At 31.2% G+C, this 27,126-nt stretch overlaps 3 protein-coding genes across 3 annotated transcripts; 2 read left to right on the top strand and 1 right to left on the bottom strand.

Annotated features, from left to right (window-relative positions):
* Positions 1–3,588: 3,588 nt before the first annotated feature.
* On the top strand, positions 3,589–6,002 carry LOC115697956 (peroxidase RIP1). The gene is made up of 3 exons (XM_030625137.2): positions 3,589–3,939; positions 4,077–4,271; positions 5,276–6,002. Exons 1-3 carry the CDS (start codon positions 3,700–3,702, stop codon positions 5,822–5,824), a joined length of 984 nt encoding a protein of 327 aa, XP_030480997.2. The 5' UTR covers positions 3,589–3,699; the 3' UTR covers positions 5,825–6,002.
* A 3,359-nt stretch (positions 6,003–9,361) lies between these two features.
* On the top strand, positions 9,362–13,329 carry LOC115696908 (aspartate aminotransferase, mitochondrial). Its single transcript, XM_030623808.2, has 10 exons — positions 9,362–9,784; positions 9,861–9,946; positions 11,291–11,497; positions 11,584–11,689; positions 11,786–11,890; positions 11,963–12,135; positions 12,229–12,388; positions 12,474–12,569; positions 12,719–12,813; positions 12,904–13,329. Exons 1-10 carry the CDS (start codon positions 9,596–9,598, stop codon positions 13,007–13,009), a joined length of 1,323 nt encoding a protein of 440 aa, XP_030479668.1. The 5' UTR covers positions 9,362–9,595; the 3' UTR covers positions 13,010–13,329.
* Positions 13,330–19,547: 6,218 nt separating this feature from the next.
* On the bottom strand, positions 19,548–20,629 carry LOC115696248 (cell wall integrity and stress response component 1). The gene has a single exon (XM_030623157.2). It carries the CDS (start codon positions 20,491–20,493, stop codon positions 19,843–19,845), a length of 651 nt encoding a protein of 216 aa, XP_030479017.2. The 5' UTR covers positions 20,494–20,629; the 3' UTR covers positions 19,548–19,842.
* Between the last annotated feature and the right edge of the window lie 6,497 nt (positions 20,630–27,126).

Raw genomic sequence — 27,126 nt, 5'->3', positions numbered from 1 at the left:
GGACAAAAGTCCTTAAATCTAACAATCTCAATAGTTCAGGGGAATTTTTGATGACCAGAAAAGTTCAGGGGACATGATTTGGTACATGTTAAAGTTCTGGGGGCGAAAATCCTAATTAGCCTTGATATTATGATTGTGATTAAGTGAAAAACCGGGATTAGGATTATTACCCTAAAGTGAGCGGTTATATGGTCTGGGGTTATTACTCTAGTAATTAAATGATTTTGAATGCAATGTCATGCTATATATGTTGATATAAAGAATTATGCAGGTAAGGCATAATTAGGTTAGACTTGGTAATCAGAACCGAGATAAACCAATCTAAGGCCTTATTGTATATAGACGAGTGAGCGCAACACGTAGGTCTATGCTAAATAGACAATAGGTGTGGTGACATCAATATTTATTTGAATTGAGAATATATATATTACATATTGATATTTATACTGTCTTGTTGGGCTTAGCTCATAGGTGCTCTACTGTGTAGGAAAGGGTAAATCTATTTGTGATCAACCATGAGTTCGAGGGCTTGGCGATGGATTTTACATGTTCGGGGCATACTAGACAAACGTGGATTGGGTTTACAAGCTGATGTATTTTGTATTCTCAGTTTTGTCGCTTAGGTCGGCATGTAAAAATGACTTGTAATATTTTGTGAAAATTTTTATAGGATCCCAAAACATGAGAAATCTTTTTGGAATGGTTTGTAAAGTTTAAATAATTACAAGTTATATTTTTATTTCGTACATAATTTAAAGTTTAAATTTTATTCTTATTTCTAGTAATCCCAGTTTAACGGGATTAGGTTATGTTTATTGGAAATCGTAACGTTTGTTAGGACATTACAATTTGGTATCAGAGCACTAAGGTTTTTAAATTTCTTGTAGATCAGTTGGAAATGTACAATCATCATTAGAGACAAGCTCGACTCGTGGTGCAGTAAATGTTGAGAGTAAATGCTTATAATTACTTATGTGATTATTCATTTACCGCTTTCTATTTTAGGAAGTATATAAGCATCTAGAATGAAGGTTATATGGAAAGCATGATTAGTATTTTAATTGATAAATGTTTATTTAATTAGAGAAATAGAATGTATGAGTTAGGGTTTAAGGCAATAAGTGTGTAAGTGTAGTGTTGGTGCCTAACTCACAAGGTTGTTGATTTTAGGGCTATTTGTGAAAATGGACCCTCCACAATCATCTAGACCACAGGGCAAGCACGTAGAGCCTGATAATGACCAAGCCAATCTATCGGCACCGCCTGCGCCTCCACATAATTTGGGGAATAATGCGAGGGTTAATAATACTAATCCACCTGCCAATTGGCAGTAAATTTTCCTTGAAATGCGAAGCAGTACTTCATCAAGAAGATAAATTGCGTCGGTTTAGGCAACCAACACTGGAAGCTCCAGCAGAACAAGTGTTACCACCAGTTCCTATTCTAGTGGTGGGTAACCTGGGATCTATTCTACCACATCAAGATTCTGTGTTCGAATGTTTTGTGAAGCTGCAACCTCCAACATTTATGGGAGGTACTGATATTATCAAGGCTGAACAGTGGATGAGCACTATTACCCACATCCTAGATAACATGGGGTGACGGGGACGGAACGAGTTAATTGTGTTGCATTTATGTTATAAGATAATGCCTGCGTCTGGTAGGATATTGTGGGTCAAACCCGAGACGTTAGTACCATGTCTTGGGAAGAGTTTAAGACCCTGTTTGAAGAAAATTTTTATAACATTGCTGCAAGAACTTCACATATGGAAGATTTTGTGAAGTTGACCCAAGGGATAGACGATCGAATTCTAGGGTATACTCGGCCACTATCTTCTTCCCTTGGGTCAACTTCACAAAATCTTCCATATGTGAAGTTGACCCAAGGGAAGAAGATAGTGGCCGAGTATACCCTAGAATTCGATCGTCTATCCAAGTTCGTTGGTGATCTGGTACCAACAGATTTCACCTGGAAACAAAATTATGTAAGGGGACTGAATGCTGCTATCAGTCGGGACTTGAAAATTACCACCGATCACGACACATTTTACATGATTTGGACTTCTTTTGGCTTTTTTAGAGAGGGCATTTCGAGTGCTTTTATTTTTTCAGGATCGGCCTCTATTTCCCATATATTAACTATAAATCTCAAGAACTTTCCCGATGACACCCCTAATGAGCATTTATTCGGATTGAGCCTCATCTTGTATTTCCTCAAAATTGAAAAACACTCAACAAGGTGAGCAACATGATTATTAAATATAGAATACGCATTGTTAAGAAGATTTGACAAACTGGAAATTAAAGAGTAGTTTAAACTACTTTTGTTTCGGTAACATATCTTTTGAAATTGAGTTTGCATATACACCAATCAGGCCAATGAAGGTGTTGTTTAGTTTGTAACAAAAAAGTTTTAGTAAAACACAATTTTCGTAATTTTTTTTTTAAAAAAAAAGTGTGATTAATATGTATCAAATCACGTTTTTTGAATTTTGATAAGAATCAAATCATGTCTTCGTCGAATTTTTTCAGACGGTTGAAAAATTCTCTCTAAACTATTGATATTGTTAGATTTAAGAATTTTTGTCCAATTCCATTTAATTTTACTAGTGTGACGTTTGTTCATGCACTAAATCATGCCCTTTGAAACTTTGATATCTATAAAATTGTGTTCACTAAACTTTAACATGTATCAAATCATGTCACTTGAATTTTCATTTACCTTTTGTTCATAAAATATAACAAAAAGTTCTAAATCTCAATGAGGAAATTTTTAGACAAAAATCTAATTATTCTATAAAAACAAAAATGTAAACGGAAAACTATATGAATAATTAACTACAACGGCCGTCTGTCATATTGAATATATTCCACTATTTGTTAATCTGTTGATTAATTTTCTTTTTTATTATTAATATACTTATTCAATATAAGTGATTATGAAGATGAACTCCTACCGGTCACATTTAGTTAATTAATTAAAAAAAACCATTTACTTGGCCAGAGTCAAAACATTTTTTTTTTATATTATCATTTCTACATTATTAAATATTAATTAAAAAAACTAACCAAATTAATCAGGAAAATTAAGTACTATAACAATTGTAGTACTCTTCAATCTAATTCCTTGATATTCAAGCTATATATCTCTGTTATTAAACAATTTAGTAACATAACATACATATGAAATAACTATCAAAAGTTGTTAAAAATGATAACAATATATTCTTCTTATTATTAATTTCAAGTAATATATAATTCTATGAAAAATGTGATGTGTTGTCATTCAATATTATATATATGATCCTTAAATTAAGTGAAAAAAAAAAATAATATAAAATCGTCTTGGATTAATTTCTAGGGATTATCATCATAAAGTTAATTTAATTTTGTTGTATATATAATATTAATTCATAAGTGGTGAGATCACTATTTTGACTAGTATTTTATTTCAATAACTTGACTAGTTCTAATTTATATATATGATTTCTTGTAAACATGGCTATTGAGTCTGTGATAAGTTATTAATTATAATCCAATATAATATAATGTAATTTATCAAAGGAATAAGCTAATTGGGTCTTGTAGAATTTCTCTCCCTTGATCTCTACCTATAAATACAATAAAAAATGTCATGTAATATCGATCAAATTATTAGGTATATATTGATTAAAGAAAAATCTCATTTAATTCTAAGAAATGGGTTCAAAGAGGCCAATATTGTTGAATAATATGGTAGCTCTACTAGTGTTGATCTTATTAGCTCTTGAAATTACAAGTACTAAATCCTTAGCCGAAGAACTTTCTCCAAACTTCTACGACCACTCGTGCCCCGCCGCCTTACCGGTGATCAAACGGGTTGTGGAGGCGGCCGTTGAGAAGGAACGCCGAATGGGAGCCTCTTTACTTCGTTTACACTTTCATGATTGTTTTGTAAATGTAAGCAAAACGACATGTCGTTTCTCCCTTTTCTATAACTATATATATGCATGTATATGAATTATATTAAGCTAATTAGACAATTAAAACTTTTCTTTTTTTGGTAATTAATGTTGTCAAAAATTATTTATAACTAGGGTTGTGATGGTTCCCTACTTCTTGACTCATCGGAGATGATCGATAGCGAAAAGCTAGCGCTTCCAAATGTGAACTCAGTTCGGGGATTTGAGGTCATAGACAACATCAAGGCGGAGGTGGATCACTGTTGCGGTCGCCCAGTTGTCTCATGCGCTGATATCTTAGCTGTTGCTGCTCGTGATTCTGCTGTTGCGGTGAGTATATATATTCACAATTTGTTCAAAGAGCAAATACAAAATTTCTGAAATAAAACACCGTATAGGCGTACCATGTTTATAATCAACTTTAAAAGAAATTAACATCATAGTATAGATATAGACTGCAATTAAAAATTTAAAACAATAATAATTAATGTTCAACAAATACTAGCGAATCAACTTCTCATGAGACTAAATACTCTTAATGCATGCATATATATCATTTTTACAAATCAAGGTAAAAAAAAACCATTTAATTAGTACCATGTGTTTATAAAAATATAAATTTAATATAATATGGTGGCGTTTGGTAATACTTTTGTTTTTAAATTTTTTAATCATAAAATTAAAAGTAAAATTTTTGTTATTAAAATTTTGTTTTTGAAAAACAAAAATGTGTTCTATAACCATTTTATTTTTCAATTTTAAAAATAAAAAACAAAAATGGGGTCTGTAAATTTTATTTTTATTTTTATTTATTGATTTTATTTAAGTTGGATTCGAAGTTGGGTCTGAGGTCGAGACCAGGGGCGATTCCAAGTCTGGGGCTGGGTCCAAGTTTGATTTTCAAGTTCTAAGTTAGGGTTGGAGTCTAAACTATTGCTTAAAAAAAATTTGAAAGTGATTTTTTTTTTGTTTTTACAATTTAGATTCTTAATTAAAAAATTGAAAAGTAAACACAATTTTATAGAACATGATTTGAAAAATATTCAATTTTTTAATTTTAAAAACAAAAAATAGATTAAAAAAGTGTTACCAAAAGTACCATATATTTTAACAAATCACAAACTAAAGAAATCAATTACAAATATGTTTTATGATAAAAGAATTAATTTGACTTTTTTTTTTCTAATAAACAATTTAGTTTGGCAAAATAATCAACTCTCTTTTATAATTATATATTATTATCTTAATACATTTTGATCCAATTTAGTTTTTACTTTCTAAACATGGTGAGATTAAGTAATAAATATTTTCTTTTTATATATAAATATAAATAGTTAGGAGGCCCCTCATGGGAGGTTCAACTAGGAAGAAGAGACTCAACCACTGCAAGTAAAGACGATGCCAATCTCAACATTCCACCTTCATTCCTTAACCTAACACAACTCATCCAAAACTTCAAGGACCACGGCCTTGATGAGAAAGACCTCGTCTTGCTTTCGGCTGCTCACACTCTAGGGTTTGCTCAATGCTCCACCTTCAGAGATCGCATATACAATGACACAAATATTAATCCAATTTTTACTAAAAAGATCAAAATGTTATGCCCTAGGGTTGGTAGGGACACGAAGCTCGCCCCTTTGGACCCAACTCCAGCTAAATTCGACGGAAAGTACTTTGACAAATTGATTAAATACAAAGGACTTCTTCACTCTGATCAAGAACTCTTCAATGGCGGATCTACTGATGAGTTGGTCAAACATTATAACCGAAATTTGGAAGATTTTTTGTATGATTTTGGTGTTTCGATGATTAAAATGGGAAATATCAAACCTTTGGTTGGACATGAAGGTGAAATTCGTATCAATTGTAGGAAAATAAACTAAGTTATTATTTTCTTGTTTATTGATGTGTGCTTAATTTTATATATTTTTTTATTTGGATTAGTGTGTTTAATTAACTTATCTATTGAATAAATCAATAATTATGCAATGCATAATTATGTTTCCATTTGTATATGTTATGTGTGATGATGAATTGAAATCTTTCATTCCCATTGTTAAATTTTTTACAGGTTAATTATCATTTTTAAAAATAATAATATGTCTGCATAGGTTTTCAATTTGCCTTCAAATATGTATGCAAAAGCCTTTCGTTATAACACAAATATAATATTTATGACTACAATATAATGAGGAAAAAAATTATTTCTGTGCAAATTACCAAATTAATAAAGAATAATTGTAATTTTTATATGTCAATTGGGGTTTTTTAGGAATGCATATTTTCTTTATGAGGATGGCCTCACGGGACCCGCCCCTAATGGGGTAGGGATTACCCGTCTAAATCGGGAATGCATGGGGCAGGGTGAGAATTATTTATTGTTCCCGAATAGTAAACGGGGCAGGAACAGGGATTACATTCCTCGTACGTCCCGATGGGGACCCACTTAATATATTAGTTATCTTTTTATTAATATTTTATAATATGTATTTGTATTTTTTTTTTGTTATATTATGTCATTTTTATTATTTTTAAAGTTGTGCTTTGTATAAGAAGTAGTATATTGAACAATAATAATGTGTCATATTTTAATTTTTATGTAATTTAATATTTTGGTACATTTTAATTTGTAAAATAAATTTTATTTTTATATTAGGGAATTTCTTGCTCCGTCCTCGCCCCATTAGAAAATTCTCCACCCCATCCCTAATGTGGAATAAGCCGTGATAGGGCGGGGATGGGGACAGGGGACCACTCCCTGTCAATTCTTTACCCGTGTGCATCCCTAAGTTTTACTCATCATTTGAAATCCTAATAAAATTAGGGAAATTTGACTTTTTATGCTTACAAATACTTAATATTTTTTCCCTAAACACATAACATGTAATATTTGTGGGATATTGTTGTGATAAATCCAACACGCAAGTATACGTATCGTTTTCAACAAGTAATACTCAGGTAAGTGAGATCGTTCCCACGAGGACTGCAGTTAAGTACCAATTAATTAAATTCTTGTTTCTATTTGGCAATCGAATAAATAAACTTTGAACAAAATAAACTAAGCAAAATTAAATAAAACAAACAAATAAAAGGTTTAACAATGGATGTGAAATTAGAGATATGATTTCAATTGCTTTGATTACCAAATTATTAACACTAATTAATCATTCTTCTTCCTCCTATGTGATGACAGATTATAAATTAACCTAAACTCTTTTCAGATCATAAGGGTCCTAAATTTTATGCCAACTACTGCATCTCTGAGATAGAACAACATACAATTTGCATTAAGCAATAATCTAAAAGTCACATAAGCTATGTGAATACTCTCGTTTCACATCAAAACCTATGTCTATTCATTTAGAGCATTCTCAATACTCACTTTTAAGATTTTGTATTGAGATCATAGAACATGCAAAAGGTGATCAAGCTTAAACATGAAATAAGCACAAATATGAATAAATCACAATAATATAGGAAGAAAGAACAATCAAATAACATTAATCCATAGAATAATCTCAGTCAATATCCATCAAATCCCTAAATAGAGAGTTTAGCTCATAATCGAATCCATAATTAAACTAAACACAAATAAAAACATAAAAAAGTCAAGAGAAGAGAAAGAAACTAGATGGAGGATTGTTGCAGATCGCCCATGCTCGCTCCAAGAGCCTTCTTCTTGTGTTTTTAGGGTTCCATATGGTCTCCCCTTTTTAATTTGCGACCCTCTTTCCTTTAAATAGAGTTTTTCAGCCCAAAAACGAGAAAAGACGAAGTTATCCTTGACCTGTACGAAGTCGGAGCCGCGGCGGGCAATATCCTCGCCGCGGCGGCTGTAGAAAAGTGAAAAAACGGGCTTTCTGTAGTCCCCCGCCGCGGCCAAAAGTGGTCTCGCCGCGGCCACTGGACCCAATTTTTTCTGCTTTGACCTCTTTCAGTAAAATTAGCATAACTTTCTCATACGAACTCCAAATGAGTTGATTCAAGATGCGTTGGAAAGGAAAAAAAAGAGATCTAAAACTTTTATGTTTTGACTTTATCCAAAATTTGATTAGAATATAGTCGAATTTAGGCTTGAAATTTTAGCTTTTTTTCTCTTTCAAAATTTCCTCTATTTTATAGATCACTGTTTTCCAAAATTTGTCCAATTTATACATTCCAAGTGTAGAAACCTGAAATCAAAGAAAACAAGCGTAATTCTATTCCAAAAATAATAATAAAGAAGAAAAACAACTATAAAATGTGACCCGAAACTTAGGCTAAAAATAGCCTAACAGATATGACATTTTATAATATCCCTAAAATAACCCCATTTACATTATCCCATATCCCCTCTCTTCTTCTCTCTTTCTTCATACCCATCGGACCCGTTGGACCCAAATTTTTTTTTACCCAACACATGCATCGGACCCCAATCAGGGTCCCCATCGGACCCGTCGGACCCAAAAGTTTTTCCAGCACATGCATCAGACCCCCATCGAACCCGTCGGACCCAAAAATATAATTTTTTCGCACATGCATCAGATCCCATCGGGCCATCGTCTTCCCCAAACTGCGATTTCCCCAAATCGCAGATCTGAACCTTGGACATTATTGGGCATCGTTCGGGTCTCCTCCGTGTCGAAGTAGGTCTCCTCCGTGACGCGGTGATGAGGGTCGGAATGGTGGGTGTGGGTCTCGGTCGGAGTGGTCAGTCGGAGTGGGTTGTGTGGGGGGGTTGTGCGATGTGGGTTCAAGCGAAGGGCGGTGATGAGGGTCGGAATGGTGGGTGTGGGTCTCAGTCGGAGTGGGTTGTGTGGGGCGTTGTGCAATGTGGGTTCGGGCGAAGGGGAAGAGGCAGAGAGAGTTTGAGGGAAGGAGAGAGATAGGGTTTGAGTTTTTGAGAGGGGTATTATTGGGATTTTGGAAAAGTGGTCGTATATTTTCAATGTTGAAAAGTATTAGTTTAGGCATATAATATTAAGGTATTTTATGCATATTTTTTCAAATTTTCCTAAAATTATAAGAAGTGTGGGGCACACAAAAATATCATATCTTCATATGAAGTACAACATTAATTGAGCCACTTCAAATAATTTTTTAAGGAAAAATTGCAGCAAAAGTCTTTAAAAAGTTCACTTTGATGTAGATATAAGTCTCCAATCTCGAAAAATAGCGGCAATACTCCACAAGCTCGATATTCTTATAAATCTGCTGGTCCTCTTTTTAATAGATTCGTTAATTCCACTTGTTGATATTAAACTAAAAATAGGTACTATTTTGAATCTTATTTTTGAGATGTTAAATTTTTTAAAATTTTATAGGATATCTTAAATAATTAAGACAATCGTAAAAACAAAAAAAAAAAAAACAAAAATATTTTGACATAAGAGTACATTTTTCAAATATATATAGAAGTAAAGGGTCAAATGAATTCATTTGACGACATGTAGATAGTCAAACCTATTTTGTATTGGTTAATAGTAATATATTAAGCCTTTTTGAAACTAGGTGCTTCACTTTACTCGACAAAAATCCAATACTATGAAACCAGCCCACTGGAACATCAACACAACAAACCATATTATATATAAAGCTTAACAAGAAGAAATTGATGATGTTATCACTGATTAATTATGTATAGTTAAATCTAAATTAATCAAAGTAATATTACGATGATGATGATGATGATGATGATGAAGTTGACAAAACGGTGCGTTTCTACTTCAACCAGAGGCAGAGCAGCAGCAGCAGCAGTTGGTGATTGGTGGGACCATGTTAAGCCTTCTCCTAAGGACCCCATTGTTGGTGTCACTGAAGCTTTTCTTCAAGACCCAACTCTTAAAAAGATCAATCTTGGAGTGGTATTGCTTCCTATTCAATCTTTTTTCTGTTTTAATTGTTTAACCATTTTTTGATTTGATTGGTTTGGTTGGTCAGGGGGCTTACAGGGATGATCAGGGTAAACCTGTGGTTCTACAATGTGTTAGAGATGCTGAGACCAAGATTGCCGGTTCTGATTTCTTGTGAGTGTTTTTTCAGCTTCTTTGATTGTTGAATTAACATTAATTAATTTGTTTTGTAAAAATTGCTTTTATCAAATTTTTTATTAGCAAAATAATTTTGTATGGTCACAAAAACGATCATAAATGACCATTATGGTCGCAAAACAACTATAAACGGTCGTATGGAATAAATTAAGTGAGTTTATTTTGACAAATTTCACTTAAAGAAATTTTGGTTTTTGGGAAATATATTTGTTTCTTATTTGGTATTAAATGCTTCTCTTTCTGTATATGCACATTTATAACATATGCAAATTGTTTAAATTATTGGAGTAGTTAAGTATCGGGTTTATTTAGTTTTGTTTTGATTGGTCACCTTGCACACTTGCTGTAAATATATATATGTGTGTGTGTTTATGGGCATGGGTATTCTCTCACTCTGACATGAATCAAAGTTATTTGATTAGTAATTGAATTGATTGTACAGTTGTTAATTATTAGAAATCTAATCTTTTGGGTTTTGTCCTGGAGTTGGGAAAAATTCAATTATGTATTTTGAGCTTAGTTTTATGCATTAACAACTGTTCAATTGGATTATGTATCAATTTGATTAACCTTAATCTTCCATTATTTTTTCTAAACTACTAACACAAAGTGTGTGTGTGTGTATGCTTTTTATATCTAATTAAGCCAATACCAATAATTAAGATGTCTAATTCTTTAGTAGCTTGCAAACTGAATTGCTCTGAATTGTTGGTATATGGTCTAAGTCCCTTAGTCAATTTACAGATGGCATTCTCTCTTTGGCTCTCCCCTTGAGTTAGTTAATTCAGTTAAGCCTAACCTACAACTATAAAAACTAACTTAGAGTTCAAACACTAGAAGGGATCAGATTTAGAGTTCATTTTCTTGGACATGTGTATTTTGATCATGCTCTTCTCAGTGTGATGAATCATTGTAAGGAGTTCAATTTCCATTGATGAGTGATCTAGCTACCTTTAATTGTGTAATTGAATTCTTGAGTGATTAATGAAGACGATGAATACCATGAAGGCTGTTTTTCTGCAAGTTCAAAAACAAAACCGTGAGGGCTTATATTGAAGTAGTCTACTTGATATCGGTGTTAGGACCTGTGTCGAAATTCTTCTTAATAAAGATCCCAAGTTCTACATCAGAAAAATAAGCAAGAGTTGTCTTGAATATATGTGCAGATTGAGGCCTAACAAATCCCTATCGAGCAAATTCTTCTCTACTTGTCTCTTTGATTTCTTGTCTTGCTGAAATTTTGTGTTCTTGAATTCTGTTTTTGATCTCATTAGTGTGATTGTTTAATCACAACAGTGTTAAAATAATTTCTATTGGCAGGGAGTCAATTTCTGCTGCAGCCACTTCAAAATTCATTCAAGGAAGTTTAGAATTGGTGTATGGCAAGGATTCAAATGTTATAACTGAAGGTACATTTGCTGGAATCCAAGCTCTTTCGGGTACTGGAGCATGTCGCCTCTTTGCTGAGTTCCAGAAGCGATTTTACCCCGAATCACGAATGTACTTATCCAATCCAACTTGGTCTAAGTAAGTCCCTCTGTAACATAACATGTCTTCCAATATTTCTTGTATTTGATACATTATCAGTAGAATGATCATATGCATTTGTACAGCCACCAAAATATTTGGAGAGATGCTCATGTTCCTCAAAGAACATTCAATTACTATGATCCAGATACTAAAGGTTTGAACTTTGCTGCACTTATGGATGATATCAAGGTATGAAGAATCTAAATTAATGCCATGATTTGAGATAGAGTACATAGAAGCTCCCTACATTGAAACTTAAGACATTTACAAACCTTTTTTCTGTAGAACGCGCCTGAAAAATCATTTTTCTTACTCCATCCTTGCGCGCATAATCCAACCGGGGTTGACCCTACTGAGGAACAATGGAGAGAAATCTCTTATCTGTTTAAGGTACTCAATGTAAAAAGGTTCTTTAGCCAAAATCTCTGAACATGCATTAATCTATAACTCAATGAATTTCAGGTAAAAAACCATTTCCCCTTCTTTGATATGGCTTATCAAGGTTTTGCAAGTGGGGATCTTGACAATGATGCCAAAGCTATTCGGATTTTTCATGAAGATGGACATTTGATTGGTTGTGCTCAATCTTATGCAAAGAATATGGGATTGTATGCACATAGAGTTGGTTGTCTCAGGCAAGTAATTTCTATTAAACTTTGTTTGCATGGTTAAAAGTTCTATCATTTGATGTATCTTATGTTTCCACTTAATGTTTGAGTCTTTTTTAGTGTTCTTTGTTCCAATGCAAAGCAAGCAATTGCAGTCAAAAGCCAACTACAGCAAATTGCCAGAGCAATGTACAGCAGTCCTCCTATTCATGGCCTATTACTAGTCTCAACAATCTTAGGCGATTCGGATATAAAATCACTATGGATCAAAGAGTTAAAGGTAGAAAATTATAATAACTTCTAACTACTTTCCTTGCACTTGCTGTGATTTTCAAAAAAAATATACACTTTTCTTTCCATACCAGATCATGGCAGATCGCATAAAAAAGAAACGGTCTGCACTACGCGATAGCCTTGAAAAGTTAGGCTCTCCTTTCAACTGGGAACACATTACAAACCAGGTAACAACAACAATTCAATCATGTTGGACTGAAAACTCATTTTAACTCCCACATTAGTATATGATATTGTCCGTTCTTCTGATATGGAACTTGGGTTGATACCCCGAACAAACCATGAAACAACTTAACATGTATGTAAAAAACTACAGGTTGGAATGTTCTGCTTTTCTGGTTTGTCACCTGATCAAGTTGATCAGCTAGCTAGAGAATTTCATGTATACATGACTCGGGACGGTCGCATCAGGTAAGATTGTTGTACTGATATCTGCATTAGCTTTGCTCTTTGATTATGTTGTGTATGTATGGATGGTGAATATGGTGATGTTGTTGGCAGCATGGCTGGTGTGACCTCAGGCAATGTGAATTACTTGGCAAATGCTATACATCAAGTCACATGTTGTGATCAAGAATCCATGAATAGTGTCTATAATATTCTTTAATCACTCATTGAAGTGCTTGGCAAAATGGTCTCTACTCACTTTGCCCAGTAATCTTCTTTGGATAATTCTTTGTAAAATAGTTTTTTCTGTTTGGAAAAAGCTATTTTGCAAAAGTTAAAAGAAATTCATTTTGCAAATTAACATTTAGAAAAATGTCAATCTTTACCCTGTATAATATATACCAAGTGATATATTTACTATTTAGATAGTAACTATATAGTACGTGTGTCACTTTTGTCACTACCAATAAAAGTATTTCGGGATTGGAAAAGTTATAACTCAATTTTTTTATATGACGATTCACATTATATTTATAGTAATCATCTCACTTGTTTTTTTCTTTTAATATATTAAACTGAAAATAAATTTCAAAGCCTATTTAGAATTTTTGTACTCATTGAATTTTTTTAGCCCGTTAAAAGTAGTTTATGAACTATTTACAATATTGTAAAGTGAATTTTCTATCATGTTTGGTCTCACATGACAAATATAATGATGACATAGATATTTATATCAAATAAAATATTTATTTTTTATAAATTATTAAGCAAACAAATCAATTAATGATTTTTAAAAAAAATTAAGTAAAATTAAATTAAAAATAAATTATTCTTTTCAAATTAATTACACACGTGGCGTCGGCATGGCATTAGTCTAAACCACCACATCATCATTATATTTGTTACATGTAACAAAATTTGATAAAAGGACCACTTTACGATACTATGAAATTGTTTAGGGAATCATTTTTAATGGGCTAAAAAATTCAAGGAGCACAATCAAACATAAGTCATAGTTCAAAGGGCAAAACTTTAAATAAACAAACTTTAAAATAGTTAATTACAGACATTCATAAAAGGCTAATTAGTAATTTTTTCCTCCCGAACTTTGACATGTACTAAATCATGCTCCCTGAACTTTTTTAGCCGTTAAAAATTCCCCCTGAACTATTAAGATTGTTAGATTGTTAAAAATTCTAACATGGATGAAAATTCAGGGGGCATGATTTAGTACATATCAAAGTTTAAGGGGCATGATTTGGTAGATATCAAAGTCTGGGGAGCATAGTTTAGTACATAAACAATCACTGAAATAGTAAAATTGAATGAAATTAGACAAAAGTCCTTAAATCTAACAATCTCAATAGTTAAAGGGAAATTTTTAACTGCCAAAAAAGTTCAGGGGGCATGATTTGGTATATATCAAAATTCGGGGAGAAAAATTGATAATTAAGATTCAAAAAAAAAAAAAAAAAACTTATGCAACTGAATATTTGAACCCTATTCGCAAAACAAATAAATTATTTCAAATATTTCATAAACAAGTAAAATGTTTGTTATAACTACAATGTGTACAATTTGAGTTATAATTTTTCAAATTTAAAGTGATTTACCTTAACAATTAAAGGGAAGAGTAGTAATAATTCTATTTTGTATTTCTTATGTTGTCTCTCTCAAATATTAATTATGTAAATGGAATCTTAAAGAAAAGAGTATACAAAGGAATTCTCATACTCAATCTTAGTGACTAGACTAGAGTCTATAAAGTCTTTAGAGGTCAATTTAGAGAAACAAGAGAGTGTTTTTGTTGATGAAATGAACATATCATGTGAGTCATGGCTTAAATGAGATAAGTCATACCAAACTAGAAGACCCCACAAAACACAACACAATGGTTTTTGCCCATTGACAGGTTGCTTCCACTACCAATACACACTCATACAAAACACTCTTCTCTTCACTTCTTATTAGTGCTGCCGACAGTTGAAACTTTGAAGTGTTTTTTGTGAGTTGATGAAAAGATGTAAGAACTACTATTATGACCACCTTAATTAGAATAGACCTATCTTATTCAAGCTATTGGTGAAAAATCATTGAAACTTTGAAAAGCAATTAGAGTTTTCTTTTTGTTTTGTCTCCAAGCTATTTGGCTTTGCTACCTAAAAACATTCTAGTACTGTTTTTGAACAGTTAAATTTTGATTTGAGTTAAGTCATTTTCAGCTTAACTTAGTAACTGATCCATTCATTCTCATCATTTGATTTGATATATAATATTTTTTAATTGAGTGTTAAATATGTAGTCTATTGCTATATTTTAATATTATTTTAGTAAAAAAATTTACTAATTGGAGTGCTATCAGGGCCGGCTCAAGCGTGGGGCAGCAGGACCTGCCCAAGACCCACGCTCAAGGCTAAAAAAATATTTAATGAAAAGATTATAAATTAATTTTTAAAAATACCATATTTTGTATTTTAACTTTTATTTATTAAAAAATATAACTATTTTCTAAAAAAAATACCTAGTTTATTTTTTAAAATTTTTTTGAGTGTAGAGTAATAGTATTTTTATAATCAAATAATAACTTAATAGCTCAAAAGTCCGAGGTTTGATCCCATGATCTCTTCTTTTTTCCTATTCCTCCCTCGCCACTAAGCTAGCCTTAGTAGCTTTTATTTTTTAAAATAATACATTTAATATTTTATCAAGATAAAATATTCAATTATGTTTCCAAAATATTATATTTTTAAATTTTTACTACTATATATATAAAAAAAAAAGCTCAATTAAGGGGTTGTTTTTGTGCTTTGAGTATCCCTAATGGAGATTAAATTTGGTAATCTATTGCTAAAATATAGTTCATTTTACAAAAAGTTGCTCTAATAGTATGTCAAAAGTTGATTTAAATTTAGATCCCAATATAGCAAATGCAAAATTTGTATTGCATTAAATTATAAACTATTTACATTTATTTTTAATTTTTTTTATATAATAAAATTAATGATAAAGTTATTACTTTCAATATTTTTAATAAAAATATTAATTACACATTAAATTTTGCAATTATATATTAGAGTAATATTTTAAAATCTGATATAAATATATCACAAATACATTTTCTGTATCAAATATAGCATAAATTTTACATATTCCATTGAAGTTTGTTGTACTAAATTTGGCACATATTTAAAATTAGACTAAATTTGATACATACTGAACATTATCATAAATTTGGCACACAATAATTATTATTTTTTTTATTACATTTCACTTTTAATCATTACTGACACTATAATGCATATTTTTTAATTACAATATTACTATTAATAATTTTTTTAATATTTAATTTAGGAGTTTTTACAAAAATATTAGATTTTGGACAAAAGTTTACAATTTTACTCTCACACGGATTTTTTTTACAAAAATACTATTTTTTTATAAAACAATCGTAAAACAACAAAACAAAATAATTAAAACAACAGTGGAATAATTAAAAACAACCGCAGAATAACAATGAAAATTTAACATAGTACACAATATAAAATTTACACAATTTTTTTGATAAAAATACAGTATATTTGGAGAAAAAAAAAACACCGTCCTACAGTTAAAAAATTAAAAAATTAAAAATTTCAGTATGTAGTGTAAAAACTCTTTGATTTATTGATATTTATTTTTAGACCAATTGGCATGTTAAAATATTATGGGTAAATACTATTGTGGACCCTGTATTTTGTAAAAGCTATCAATTAGACCTTCTATTTTGTTAAATGATAAAATGGACCCTGTATTTTCTAAAATGGTACAAATAGGACCCTGAATTAATTTTTTGTCAAAATAAAATTTAATTATAATCCGATCTAAAAGTATTATGACAAAATTATTTACATTTTCTGTATCTGTTCGTATTAAGAATTGTTTTCAAATTGATTATATTAAAAAAAAAAATTGTCAAAAATTAAGCTCAGGGTCCTATTTTTACTATTTTGGAAAATACATGATCTATTTTGTCATTTAACAAAACACAGGGTCCAATCAGTAACTTTTGCAAAATACAAGGCCAAAATAATATTTACCCAAATATTATTGAGGATGGTATCACAATTGTAAATGTTTTGTTAAAGTATAATATTTATTTATTTCTTGTGTTAGATGTCAAATTTAACTAATTGTCATGTTATCTTTTTTCTTTTCTTTTATTTTTTTATTAATAGGGTACAAGATAGAAGTGTTCATAAATGTTTTATTTTTTTTATTTCTTTTTAGGGTCCCAATTATTGGTAAAATAAAATAATTTTTCTCATTCTATCATATTTTATATTTAATACACATTAAGGCTCCATCCCATCCTTCTTCCCAACAAATTTTGTTTTGTTATAATAAATTGCAGCAATTATTTCATCAATTTAAGTTTTTCCAGTTATCCATATATAATTTTAATTAAGCTCTTAAACTCACTTAGTTTCAGTAATATTTATTAATGTGTTAAGCCTTATTAGGCTAAGACAAACTATAGCTTTTTTCCTTTGACTAATTCAAAATTTGATAATCTTTTTTGAGATTATGTTAATAATAAGGACAAATCAGACAGAACTGTCCCAAAAACCAATAGAAGCCAAGAAGATCTGACTTCCATGATGGAAACCTTTATTTTCTATATAAATATTTATAATATTAATGAAAAATTTTAAAATGCACCCATTTAAAATAGATACACTAATACATTTATTTATTTTAGTATCTGAAATAATTTTTTAATTTTATCATGATCTGTACGTTATAGTTATTTAAGATATTTTATAAAATTTTGAGAAATCGAAAAAATTTCACACTAAAAATTAGGTTCAAGCAGAGTATTGCATGCGTGACTATTTTATTTTATATGCGTGTGAAGTAGACTGTTTGAACACTACTTTCTATCTTATAAGTTATTCCAAATTTTTTAAAATTTTATAGGATATCTTAAATAACTATAACGTACACGAATATGAAAAAAAAAAAAAAAAAACCTTAGACTAAAAAATTTTTCTAGATACTAAAATAAATAAAATATGTATCAGTGTATTCCTTTTAAGGGCTGTATTATAAAATCACCCTATATTAATATATTACAATTTGATTAACTACCCACTTCAAGACCAACCAATTCATAAAGAAATATAAGATAATATTGTTAGCCAAAACTTCTAATCTCAAATCTCCTTCTAGAAATTCGAATTAACTACCCATTAAACAATTTGAAATGTGTAACACACTTGTTTTTATTTATAAAAAGTTTAGTGAGACATAATTGTAATTTGCCTTTGAAATATTTTGTTAGAGGCAGTTAATAATGTTGATTTAAAAAGGTAATGAATTGAATAAAATTGTTTGTGGGGCTAAAAAAGAAGTTATTAAAACTCATACAATACATTACAATATAGACCACTTTTAATAAATTGAAATGAAATTGAGGCCACCTTTTCTACATTTGTCTCTCTTTGTCATCAACTCTATTTATGACACAAAATATAACTCTGCTATGCTTTTAGCATCAATAAATATGGCTCTTAATTATCTCACAACTGGTCTAAGAATACCACTCATCCACTCAACACAAATTTTAACTTGTTACCATGAGAAAATATATAACACGAGCCAGGCTTTTTTTTAGGTCATTTTTAACAAGACACTAAAAATTATTCCCACTATATTACAATTATTTTTTTATTTTAATAAGGCTAATTAGGATTTTTACACTCAAACTTTGACATGTACCAAATCATGTCCTTTGAACTTTTAAGGTCGTTAAAAATACCCCTTTAACTATTGAGATTGTTTAATTTAAGGACTTTTGTCTAATTTTAGTAAAAAAAGTCTAACACGGATGAAAGTTCAGGGGACATGATTTAGTATATGTCAAAGTTTGAGGGACATAATTTAGTAGATTTCAAAATCTCGAGAGCATAATTTTGTACATAAACAATCATTGAAATGGTAAAATTGAATGAAATTAAACAAAAGTCCTTAAATCTAGTAATCTCAATAGTTCAGGAGAAATTTTTAACGGCAAAAAAAATTCAAGAACATGATATGGTACATGTTAAAGTTTGTAGGGTAAAAATCCTAATTAGCCTTTTAATAATTAAATAATAGTTAAATAATTAAATTTTATTTAATATATATATAATAAAAAATATACATTTTTATGTAATTTATAATACTGTAAAAAATTTAATGTATTATTAATTTTAACACTAAATTTAAGTTTTAATATTATTACAAACTATCCATCAATTTGAGAGAACTAGATGAGACATATTTTTATTTTAATTATATTATAATACTATAACTAACTTTATTATCATTATTATTAAATTCAACTATGTAATAAAGAAAACAAAAGTGATGGTAATGACCATGGCTTATATATTATTATTATTATTATTATTATTATTATTATTATTATTATTATTATTATTATTATTATTAATTATTATGTGATACCCATACAAAACAAAAAAGACAAAATAATTTGATAATAATTAATCTCTTTATTTCCGGATTAAGAAGAACCTCTACCATTTACAAACATACATTAAATAAAACCTTTTCGCAAATACAACTCATTGGGACAAAATGTCCATAAACCAAATAAACCAAAACAAATTATAATGATCAACACACACTCAAATTACACATTTTTTTCACACAATAATATGTATAATAACAATGTGCAATTTAAATGTGTATCTACCATTACTCCAAAACAAAACACATATACAAGATAGGATATTTTTCATTAACAAGTCCTTGAATTACACCACTCATTACAATTTGGTCCCTAAAATTTCAAATAAAACCAACTAAACCTCCTTAATTTTTCTTTTCTTCCAAGTTTTCTCTTTTATAATATGAAATTTTAAGTACCAAATACAATTCAAAATACCCACTAAAGTAAAAAACACATTTACCTTTTTCTTTTTTCTTTTCAAAATTCATAACAATTTTGAAACCAAATTAAAAAAAAAAAAAACTTCGATATTTTATTTATCTTTTGAATTAATTAATTAATTAAAAGCGAGCACAGCAACCACCTCGAATACTTTTCCGAAACCCGAAACAAAGAGGAGAAGTCGGAGACTTATTACCGCCACCGCCGCCATTACCGTCACCAACACGGCCATATTCATGATCTTCTCTTCCACCTCCGGAATCGAAAGACGAACTCGAACTCGAGAATCGGCTAGCAGTAGTGGACCAGATCGCCGATGAATTATTATTATTAGGCAAAGAAGAAGAAGAAGAAGAAAACGGCGTCGTTTTGTTGAGGTAATTGAATTTGGGGAATAGTGTGTTTAAGATAAGACTAGATCTGGATCGTTTCTGATGAATCGTAGATGAAGATGAAGAAGAAGAAGAAGAAGAAATAGTTCTGTTGATGTAATTATTGTTAGTTATGGAATGGTATGAAGGAGGAGGAGTTAGAGGTGGAATTAGGGAATCGTACTGTTCTGAGAATCTTGATTTTGGAGTTCCTGGACATGTTTCCCATAAGAAAGGTACTGAACCAGGTCGACCGCCATAGTAAAGTACTGAAGCTGTTGATGATGATGATGATGATGTTGAGATTTCTTTTGAAGCTTTGGGTGGTTGAATTTGGAGCTTCAATATCATCTTCTTCTTCTGGCAACTATTCTCATCATCACCTGTGCTCAACATCATGTGTATATATATATATATGTCTATATATGTGTATGTATAGTTTGGTTATGTATGGAGAGAGAGATGAAGGTAAGAGTAAGCTTTTTGGTTTGTTGTTGGTGTTATAAATAAAAGTAAAGAGCTTTGCTCTGCTGAAACAGAGTATATAATATATGTATGAATTGATGTATTTAACTATTTATGCATGTAATATAATTTGACTTTTTTACTCTTTTTGCTTGAAATAAAAAACTATGGTAATTTATTTCAAAAAACAAAGAAGAAAAAAACAACTATGGGTAAGTGTATAGTACACTTCTAAACAAGTGTTGCTGTAGACTCTAATTTTTTGGTTTGATTTTTTTTTATCGGATATATTATAGTTATTTAAGATTACGGTGTAGTTAGGGTCGCTCTTGAAAATATATGGGCCTAAACTATAACATTATATAATATGTTATACACTTCAACCAATTAAATTATGTCTATTTGTTGTTTACAATACATTTATTTTACTTTAATAAAAACTTAATAATTTTTTTTTATTTTTTTATTTTGAGCTCCGAAAAGAGTGGACCCTAAGTACGGGCCTAGTCTGGCTATGCTTAGGGCCAGCCCGAGTGTAGTTTATGATGTCAAAAAATAAGATTTAAATATTTTATTATATGCGCTACTATTTTTTTTATATATGTAGTAAATAATTGTGTGAATCTTATTTTCAATATTTTAAGTTATTATGCTCAAAAAAAATATATATATTTTAAGTTATTCAAATAAATTTATAAGAGATTCTAAATAATTACAACATATACAATTATGAAAAAAAAAAAAATTAAATTAAAAAACAATTCGAAGCTAAAATGAAAAGAGGTCTACTAGATATCCCTTTAGAAAGTGTACTGTAAAAATGTCTTAAAATTACCACTTTTAAATCATACTTCTTAAATTTTTATTATATGTCGTTAAAAGTTCTCTCGAAGCATTTTTACTACTCGCTTATGTTTATTCTGTTAATTTTAGTCGTAAATGGCTAAAAAAATAGCTATGGCATTACCATATCAATTATTTACGTATACATGTATAAATACAACTAAATCTAATAAAATAATTGATAAAGAAATTTTAATTGAATTATCCATATGAAATTTAACATACCTTACTCACTTAAATTAATTGCATTTTGTTAGTCACAAATGATTAAAACTGAGAAAAGGAGCATAATTCAATACTAGGAATAGTTGGGTAAAAATTTTAAAAAACAAGAAAGTTCGGGTACATAAAAAATGGTAATAATTCAAGAAATAAATCCTATTTATTAATTAATAAATCCTTGAGGCGTTTGGTTGGGAGGAATGAAAATATAGGAATAGGAATGGGAATGGGAATGAGAATAGGAATAGAATGGAATAAAATTTAAAATGGATAAAAAAAATTGATAAAAAAATAATTAAATTTTTTTTATTGTTACATTGGAATGGTCATTCCTTCTTTTTTAAAATGGAATAGCCATTCCACCAAAATGGTGGAAAGAGCATTCCATTGGAATGCCATTCCAATACTTTAAAATGCAACCAAACAAAGGAATGGAATGAAAACTATTTCCTTTCCATTCTATTCCATTTCATTACCTCCAACCAAACGCCACCTTAATTAATTAATATATTTTTTTTTAAGAGGAATATTATCCTATTGTTTTGGATTTGATTTAATATAGAATTATGTATATTTTAATTCAATAGATAGTATAGAAAAATATTGAGCATTCATAAAATGTCACTTCTTATTATGTTTGATATCTTAAGATGTTTAAAAACACTTGCAATATATTCTAAAAGAGAGTAAATCTTTAAAATGAATAAGAGAAGTGTAAAATCTATGCTACATCAAACAAAGTATTTTAAAGAAGAGAAATATTAAAAGGCATGCACTAGTGGTGTGTGTTATATTGTTATTGGTACAATTAAATATCATGTTTAATATGATTTAGGCCCCGTTTGGAGGAGCTTTTTAAAAAGCTAAAATTACTTTTGGAAAAAATTATGAGTTAATATGAGTTTGGTAAAATTTAAAAAATAGCTTTTTAAAAAAATTTAAGTGAAATTTATAGCTTTTAGGAAAAGTTGGTCCACCCTAGCTTTGGGATTTTAGCTATTAAGGGAAGCTACAATTTTGGTTTAATGAATTTTTTAATTGACCTAATTGCCCTCATCTAATTTTAAAATTTTCCATTTACCAATTAATTTTAGGGCTTCTTACATTCTTTCAATCTCATTCTTATTTAAAAAAAAAAATGCTTCTCTGATCAAAAACTACTCAACAGTCATCTTATTATTATTATTATTAGTAGTAGTAGTAAAAATGTAATTTATTATTTTATTATATAAATATTTAAAAGAATTAAATATTAGAAGAAAAAAATTATGGTAAGTTATAATATAATAAATAATATTTATAAATATATTAATATGTATAAAATTATTTAAATAAATTAGATAACAAATGTCATACCTATTTTAGTAATTATATATTTAACAACTATTTAATCGTTTAGTTTACCAAACACTTATATACAATTTTTTCAACTCACATCTGTTTTAAAATTATATTTATCAAACAGTCAGTAGCTTTTTCTCACAGCACAGCTACAGCTGCTTTTTCTCACGGCACAGCTACATCTGCTTTTTCTCACAGCACAGCTACAGCTACTATTTCTCACAGCACAGTTGTGTCAAATTGGCCTTTAATGTATTAACTTTTATGGAATATCGCTAATTAATCACAAGACATTACCTCTAAGTGGTGCTAGACACTATTGGTGTCTTATAGCAATGCTCTTAAAAGAAAAATTTGTGATTCATGCTAAAAAAATATTTTATATTTATTTAAATACTATTTTATTTATATTTGATAAATATATATATTCTTTTTTGAACATAATAAATATATATTAAAAAATAATATATTAATATATGAATAGTTTAGAAAAAAAAAATAAAGAAGCCATGAAATTTTAATAATGTATTTTAAAAACTAAAATAAAAAAATTTATAGATGTGCACTTACTTGTATTTATACAGAAAGCATTTTTATTTTTTTTGAATAAAGAGAAAGCATTTTTATTAGGTACATACTACTGTAAAATAATGTCTTGTAAATGATTATTAATAATTAAATTATATTAAATTTAATATTTAATTATATTAATAATAATATATATGATATTATCTAATGACGTGACAGAAATGGATATGCTTTATATAAATGAAAATTAGAAGTGTGTCCAAATTTATTCTTTTTCACTGATTTGGTTAAAATTAATAAAATATGCATCTCTTAATTAATTAATAAATAAATATGCATCCATTAATTATTTTATATATACTTTAATGGTTAGTTTTTTTTTGAAGAAAAGCGTACTTATATTAGACTAGAAACGGTTAGACCTCGCGGTCATTACAAAATATAATATCAGGCATAGAGGAAATTGGCACAGAGCCAAACATCTGATGGGAAAATGCCCAATTAGCCACATTATGGGCCATAAAATTACACTGTCTACGAACAAATTGAAAAGTACAACCAATAAAAGAGGTGGAGGTATTTTTACAAAAAGAGACATAGTTATCAAGCTCCCAACAGGACTCCTTCCCATTGAGAGCGTTGATCACCACCCACGAATCACTCTCCACAATAAGGAACTCAATACCACGAGCTTTAGCCTCCTCTATAGCCAAACAGCAAGCCGCCGCTTCCCCACAGAGAGCATTAGAAAAATCCAGTCTTTTTGTAGAAACCCAGATCACCTTGCCGACGTGATCCCTTGCAACCACTGCAGCGCACATGCTATCCATCCCCACTCTAACGTCGCAGTTGAGCTTCAACCAATCCTGTGGGGGTGGACACCAAGATTCCGTCAAGCACCGGGTTGGACAAGGGAGCAAGTAAGCATGATGATCTGCAAAAGAAAAACGAACAGAGTCTATACATTTAAAGATATCCACCGGACTATTATTATGTACCTTTTCATTCCGAGTCCGCCAGATTGTGTCAATGATGATCGAAGCATATAAAAAGGTCTCCTGCTCATTAATTCCTTTGTTTTTGAGATCCCATAAGAACTTAACCCAATCCCACATTCTTATACCAGCGTCACATATAGGGAAGATACCCCAAGGAGATGACCGCCATAGGTGAAAGGCAACATTACAAGAGAGAAATAAATGCTCCATAGTTTCACTTTCTGTTCCGCACAGGGGGCAACTCTCATCCTCAATAGGAAACCTTCTACCTAGCACGGATCGAACTGGGAGAGCCTTGGACAGAATACACCACCAAAGGACCTTGAGTCTCTCTGGAATTTTACTATTCCAAAGCTTGTTCCACATAGAGGGAGCAACCTCTCTAGGGCTCGAACTATCCACAGTCTGGGCCAAATAGGCTGATTTGCAGGAGAACCGACCATTACTTTCCAAGGTCCAGAACCAGCTATCCTTGCCTCGTCCAGCAGGAATACCCTCACTCAGGATAGCAGAGATCGTTTCTTGATTAAACAAACTGTGGAGCTTTTGGATATTCCATCCACCATTCTGTAACAGGAGCTCGGCTACCTTGGTTTCTCTACTCACTACCCGCCCACTAGAATGGGGAGTGAATCCCTTTAGATGCGCAATCCAAGGGTCCAACCAAATGTTGGTATCCTGGCCATCTGCCACACGCTTACAAGCCCCTTTACGAATGACGTCTCTTGATTTAGTTACATTCTTCCAAAACCACGAGTCCGAGGCTTTCGGAACACAATCTAGGAAGGACTTTCCTCTAAGGTATTTGGCCTCAAGGATACGGCAGCATAAAGACTGGTTCCCTGTCAGAAGATTCCACCCCCACTTAGCGAGGAAAGCTTGGTTCATTTCTTTGGATTTTCGGAAGCCCAAACCCCCTAGGGATTTGGGGAGGCAGAGTTTGTCCCAGGCTTTTAGGTGAATTCCTTTGTTACCCTTCTCAGAACCCCACCAGAAATCGCGCACCAATCCATCAATCTTCCTGGCAAGTCTATTAGAAAGTTTGGTAGTTTGCATAGCATACAGAGGAAGAGCTAGACCCACAGACTTGATAAGAGTTGCACGCCCCGCTTTAGATAGAGTTTTTGCTTTCCAACCATGCAATTTAGTCGTCAGGTTATCCAGAATAAAGTTAAAATCTGCATCCTTTTGTTTTGATCTGAAAAGAGGAAGCCCCAAATAATTAACATTACCCTCTGGCGATCCTAAACCCAACATCTCCCTTATCCTCTGCTTCATGTTATTAGGAGTATTCTTACTAAAGAAAATTGAGCTCTTCATTTTATTCACTTTTTGTCCCGACCAAGAGCAGAATTTCTCCAGACAATCCCAGTAACCCTTGGCCTCCTCCGCGTTTGCTTTCCCGACTAGAATGAGATCATCGGCAAAGAAAATATGAGAAAGAAGAGGGCCCCCCCTACTCAGCCTGATCCCCTTAATGATCCCCAAATTTTGGGCATTTTCCAGAATCCTAGATAGTATTTCAGCCGCCCAGATAAAAAGATAGGGAGATAAGGGGTCACCTTGCCGGAGGCCGCAAGAGGGAAAAATCTTACCAACAGGTCCCCCATTAAGACAAATATTGAGGGAGGTAGTAGAAATACACTGAGAGATCCAATTCCGAAACTCGTGGGGAACATTAAAACAGGACAACACATGATCTAGGAAGCCCCAACTCAACCTATCATAAGCTTTCATTAGATCAATCTTTATAGCAAACAATCCCTCTCTGCCTTTTTTCCTATTGAACGAGTGGATTATTTCCTGAGCAATCACGTTATTATCCTGAATATTCCTTCCAGGAACGAACGCAGCTTGGGTAGGGCAGATAATCTTCGGTAATAGTGGTTTGATCCGATTGGCAATGATCTTAGAAATAACCTTATACACCACATTGCAGAGAGATATTGGGCGGAAATGATTAGGTCTCTTCGGATTTTGAATTTTGGGGATCAGGACAATGTTAGTAGTATTGACTCCTTTATGCATACGCCCTGTTTGAAAGAAATCCACAACCGCTTCGCAGAAGTCAGACCCAACAGAATCCCAGTAGTGTTTAAAGAAAAGAACAGACATACCATCAGGACCCGGGGCCTTGTTACTACTCATAGCAAACAGAGTAGTTCGAATTTCCTCAAGAGAGGGTCTTCTAATAAGATCGGCTTGGTCTTAGAAGACAAACAGTCCCGGACTAAATCGTTGCAATTAAGAGCAATGCCATTGTCCGTTCTAGTGAAGATGCCTTGGAAGAACTCCATGAATTCATTCCCAATAAGCTCCCTTTTGGAAATCCACACATTGTCTTTATTGAGGATGCTGTCAATGGCATTCCTCCTACCTTTTATGGCAGCAGAGAGGAAGAAAAATTTTGAACATTTGTCCCCTTCCTTCAGCCAAGAGACCCTGGATCTTTGTTTCCAATACACCTCTTTCCTCACACGGGCTTCATTAAGGGTAGCGCGCAAATTCCTTTCAGTCTCCCACTGTCGAGATCCCACTGGCAAACTCTGAATGAGATCAAGCCTTCTTTCCAGATCACTAATGAGGGTATCCAGTTTACCAAACTGGGACCTATTCCAATGCATAAGAGCGACCC

This window comes from Cannabis sativa, chromosome 7 (assembly GCF_029168945.1).
Source record: "Cannabis sativa cultivar Pink pepper isolate KNU-18-1 chromosome 7, ASM2916894v1, whole genome shotgun sequence".
Lineage (NCBI taxonomy): Eukaryota > Viridiplantae > Streptophyta > Magnoliopsida > Rosales > Cannabaceae > Cannabis > Cannabis sativa.
This window is presented reverse-complemented; position numbering and strand designations above follow the sequence as displayed.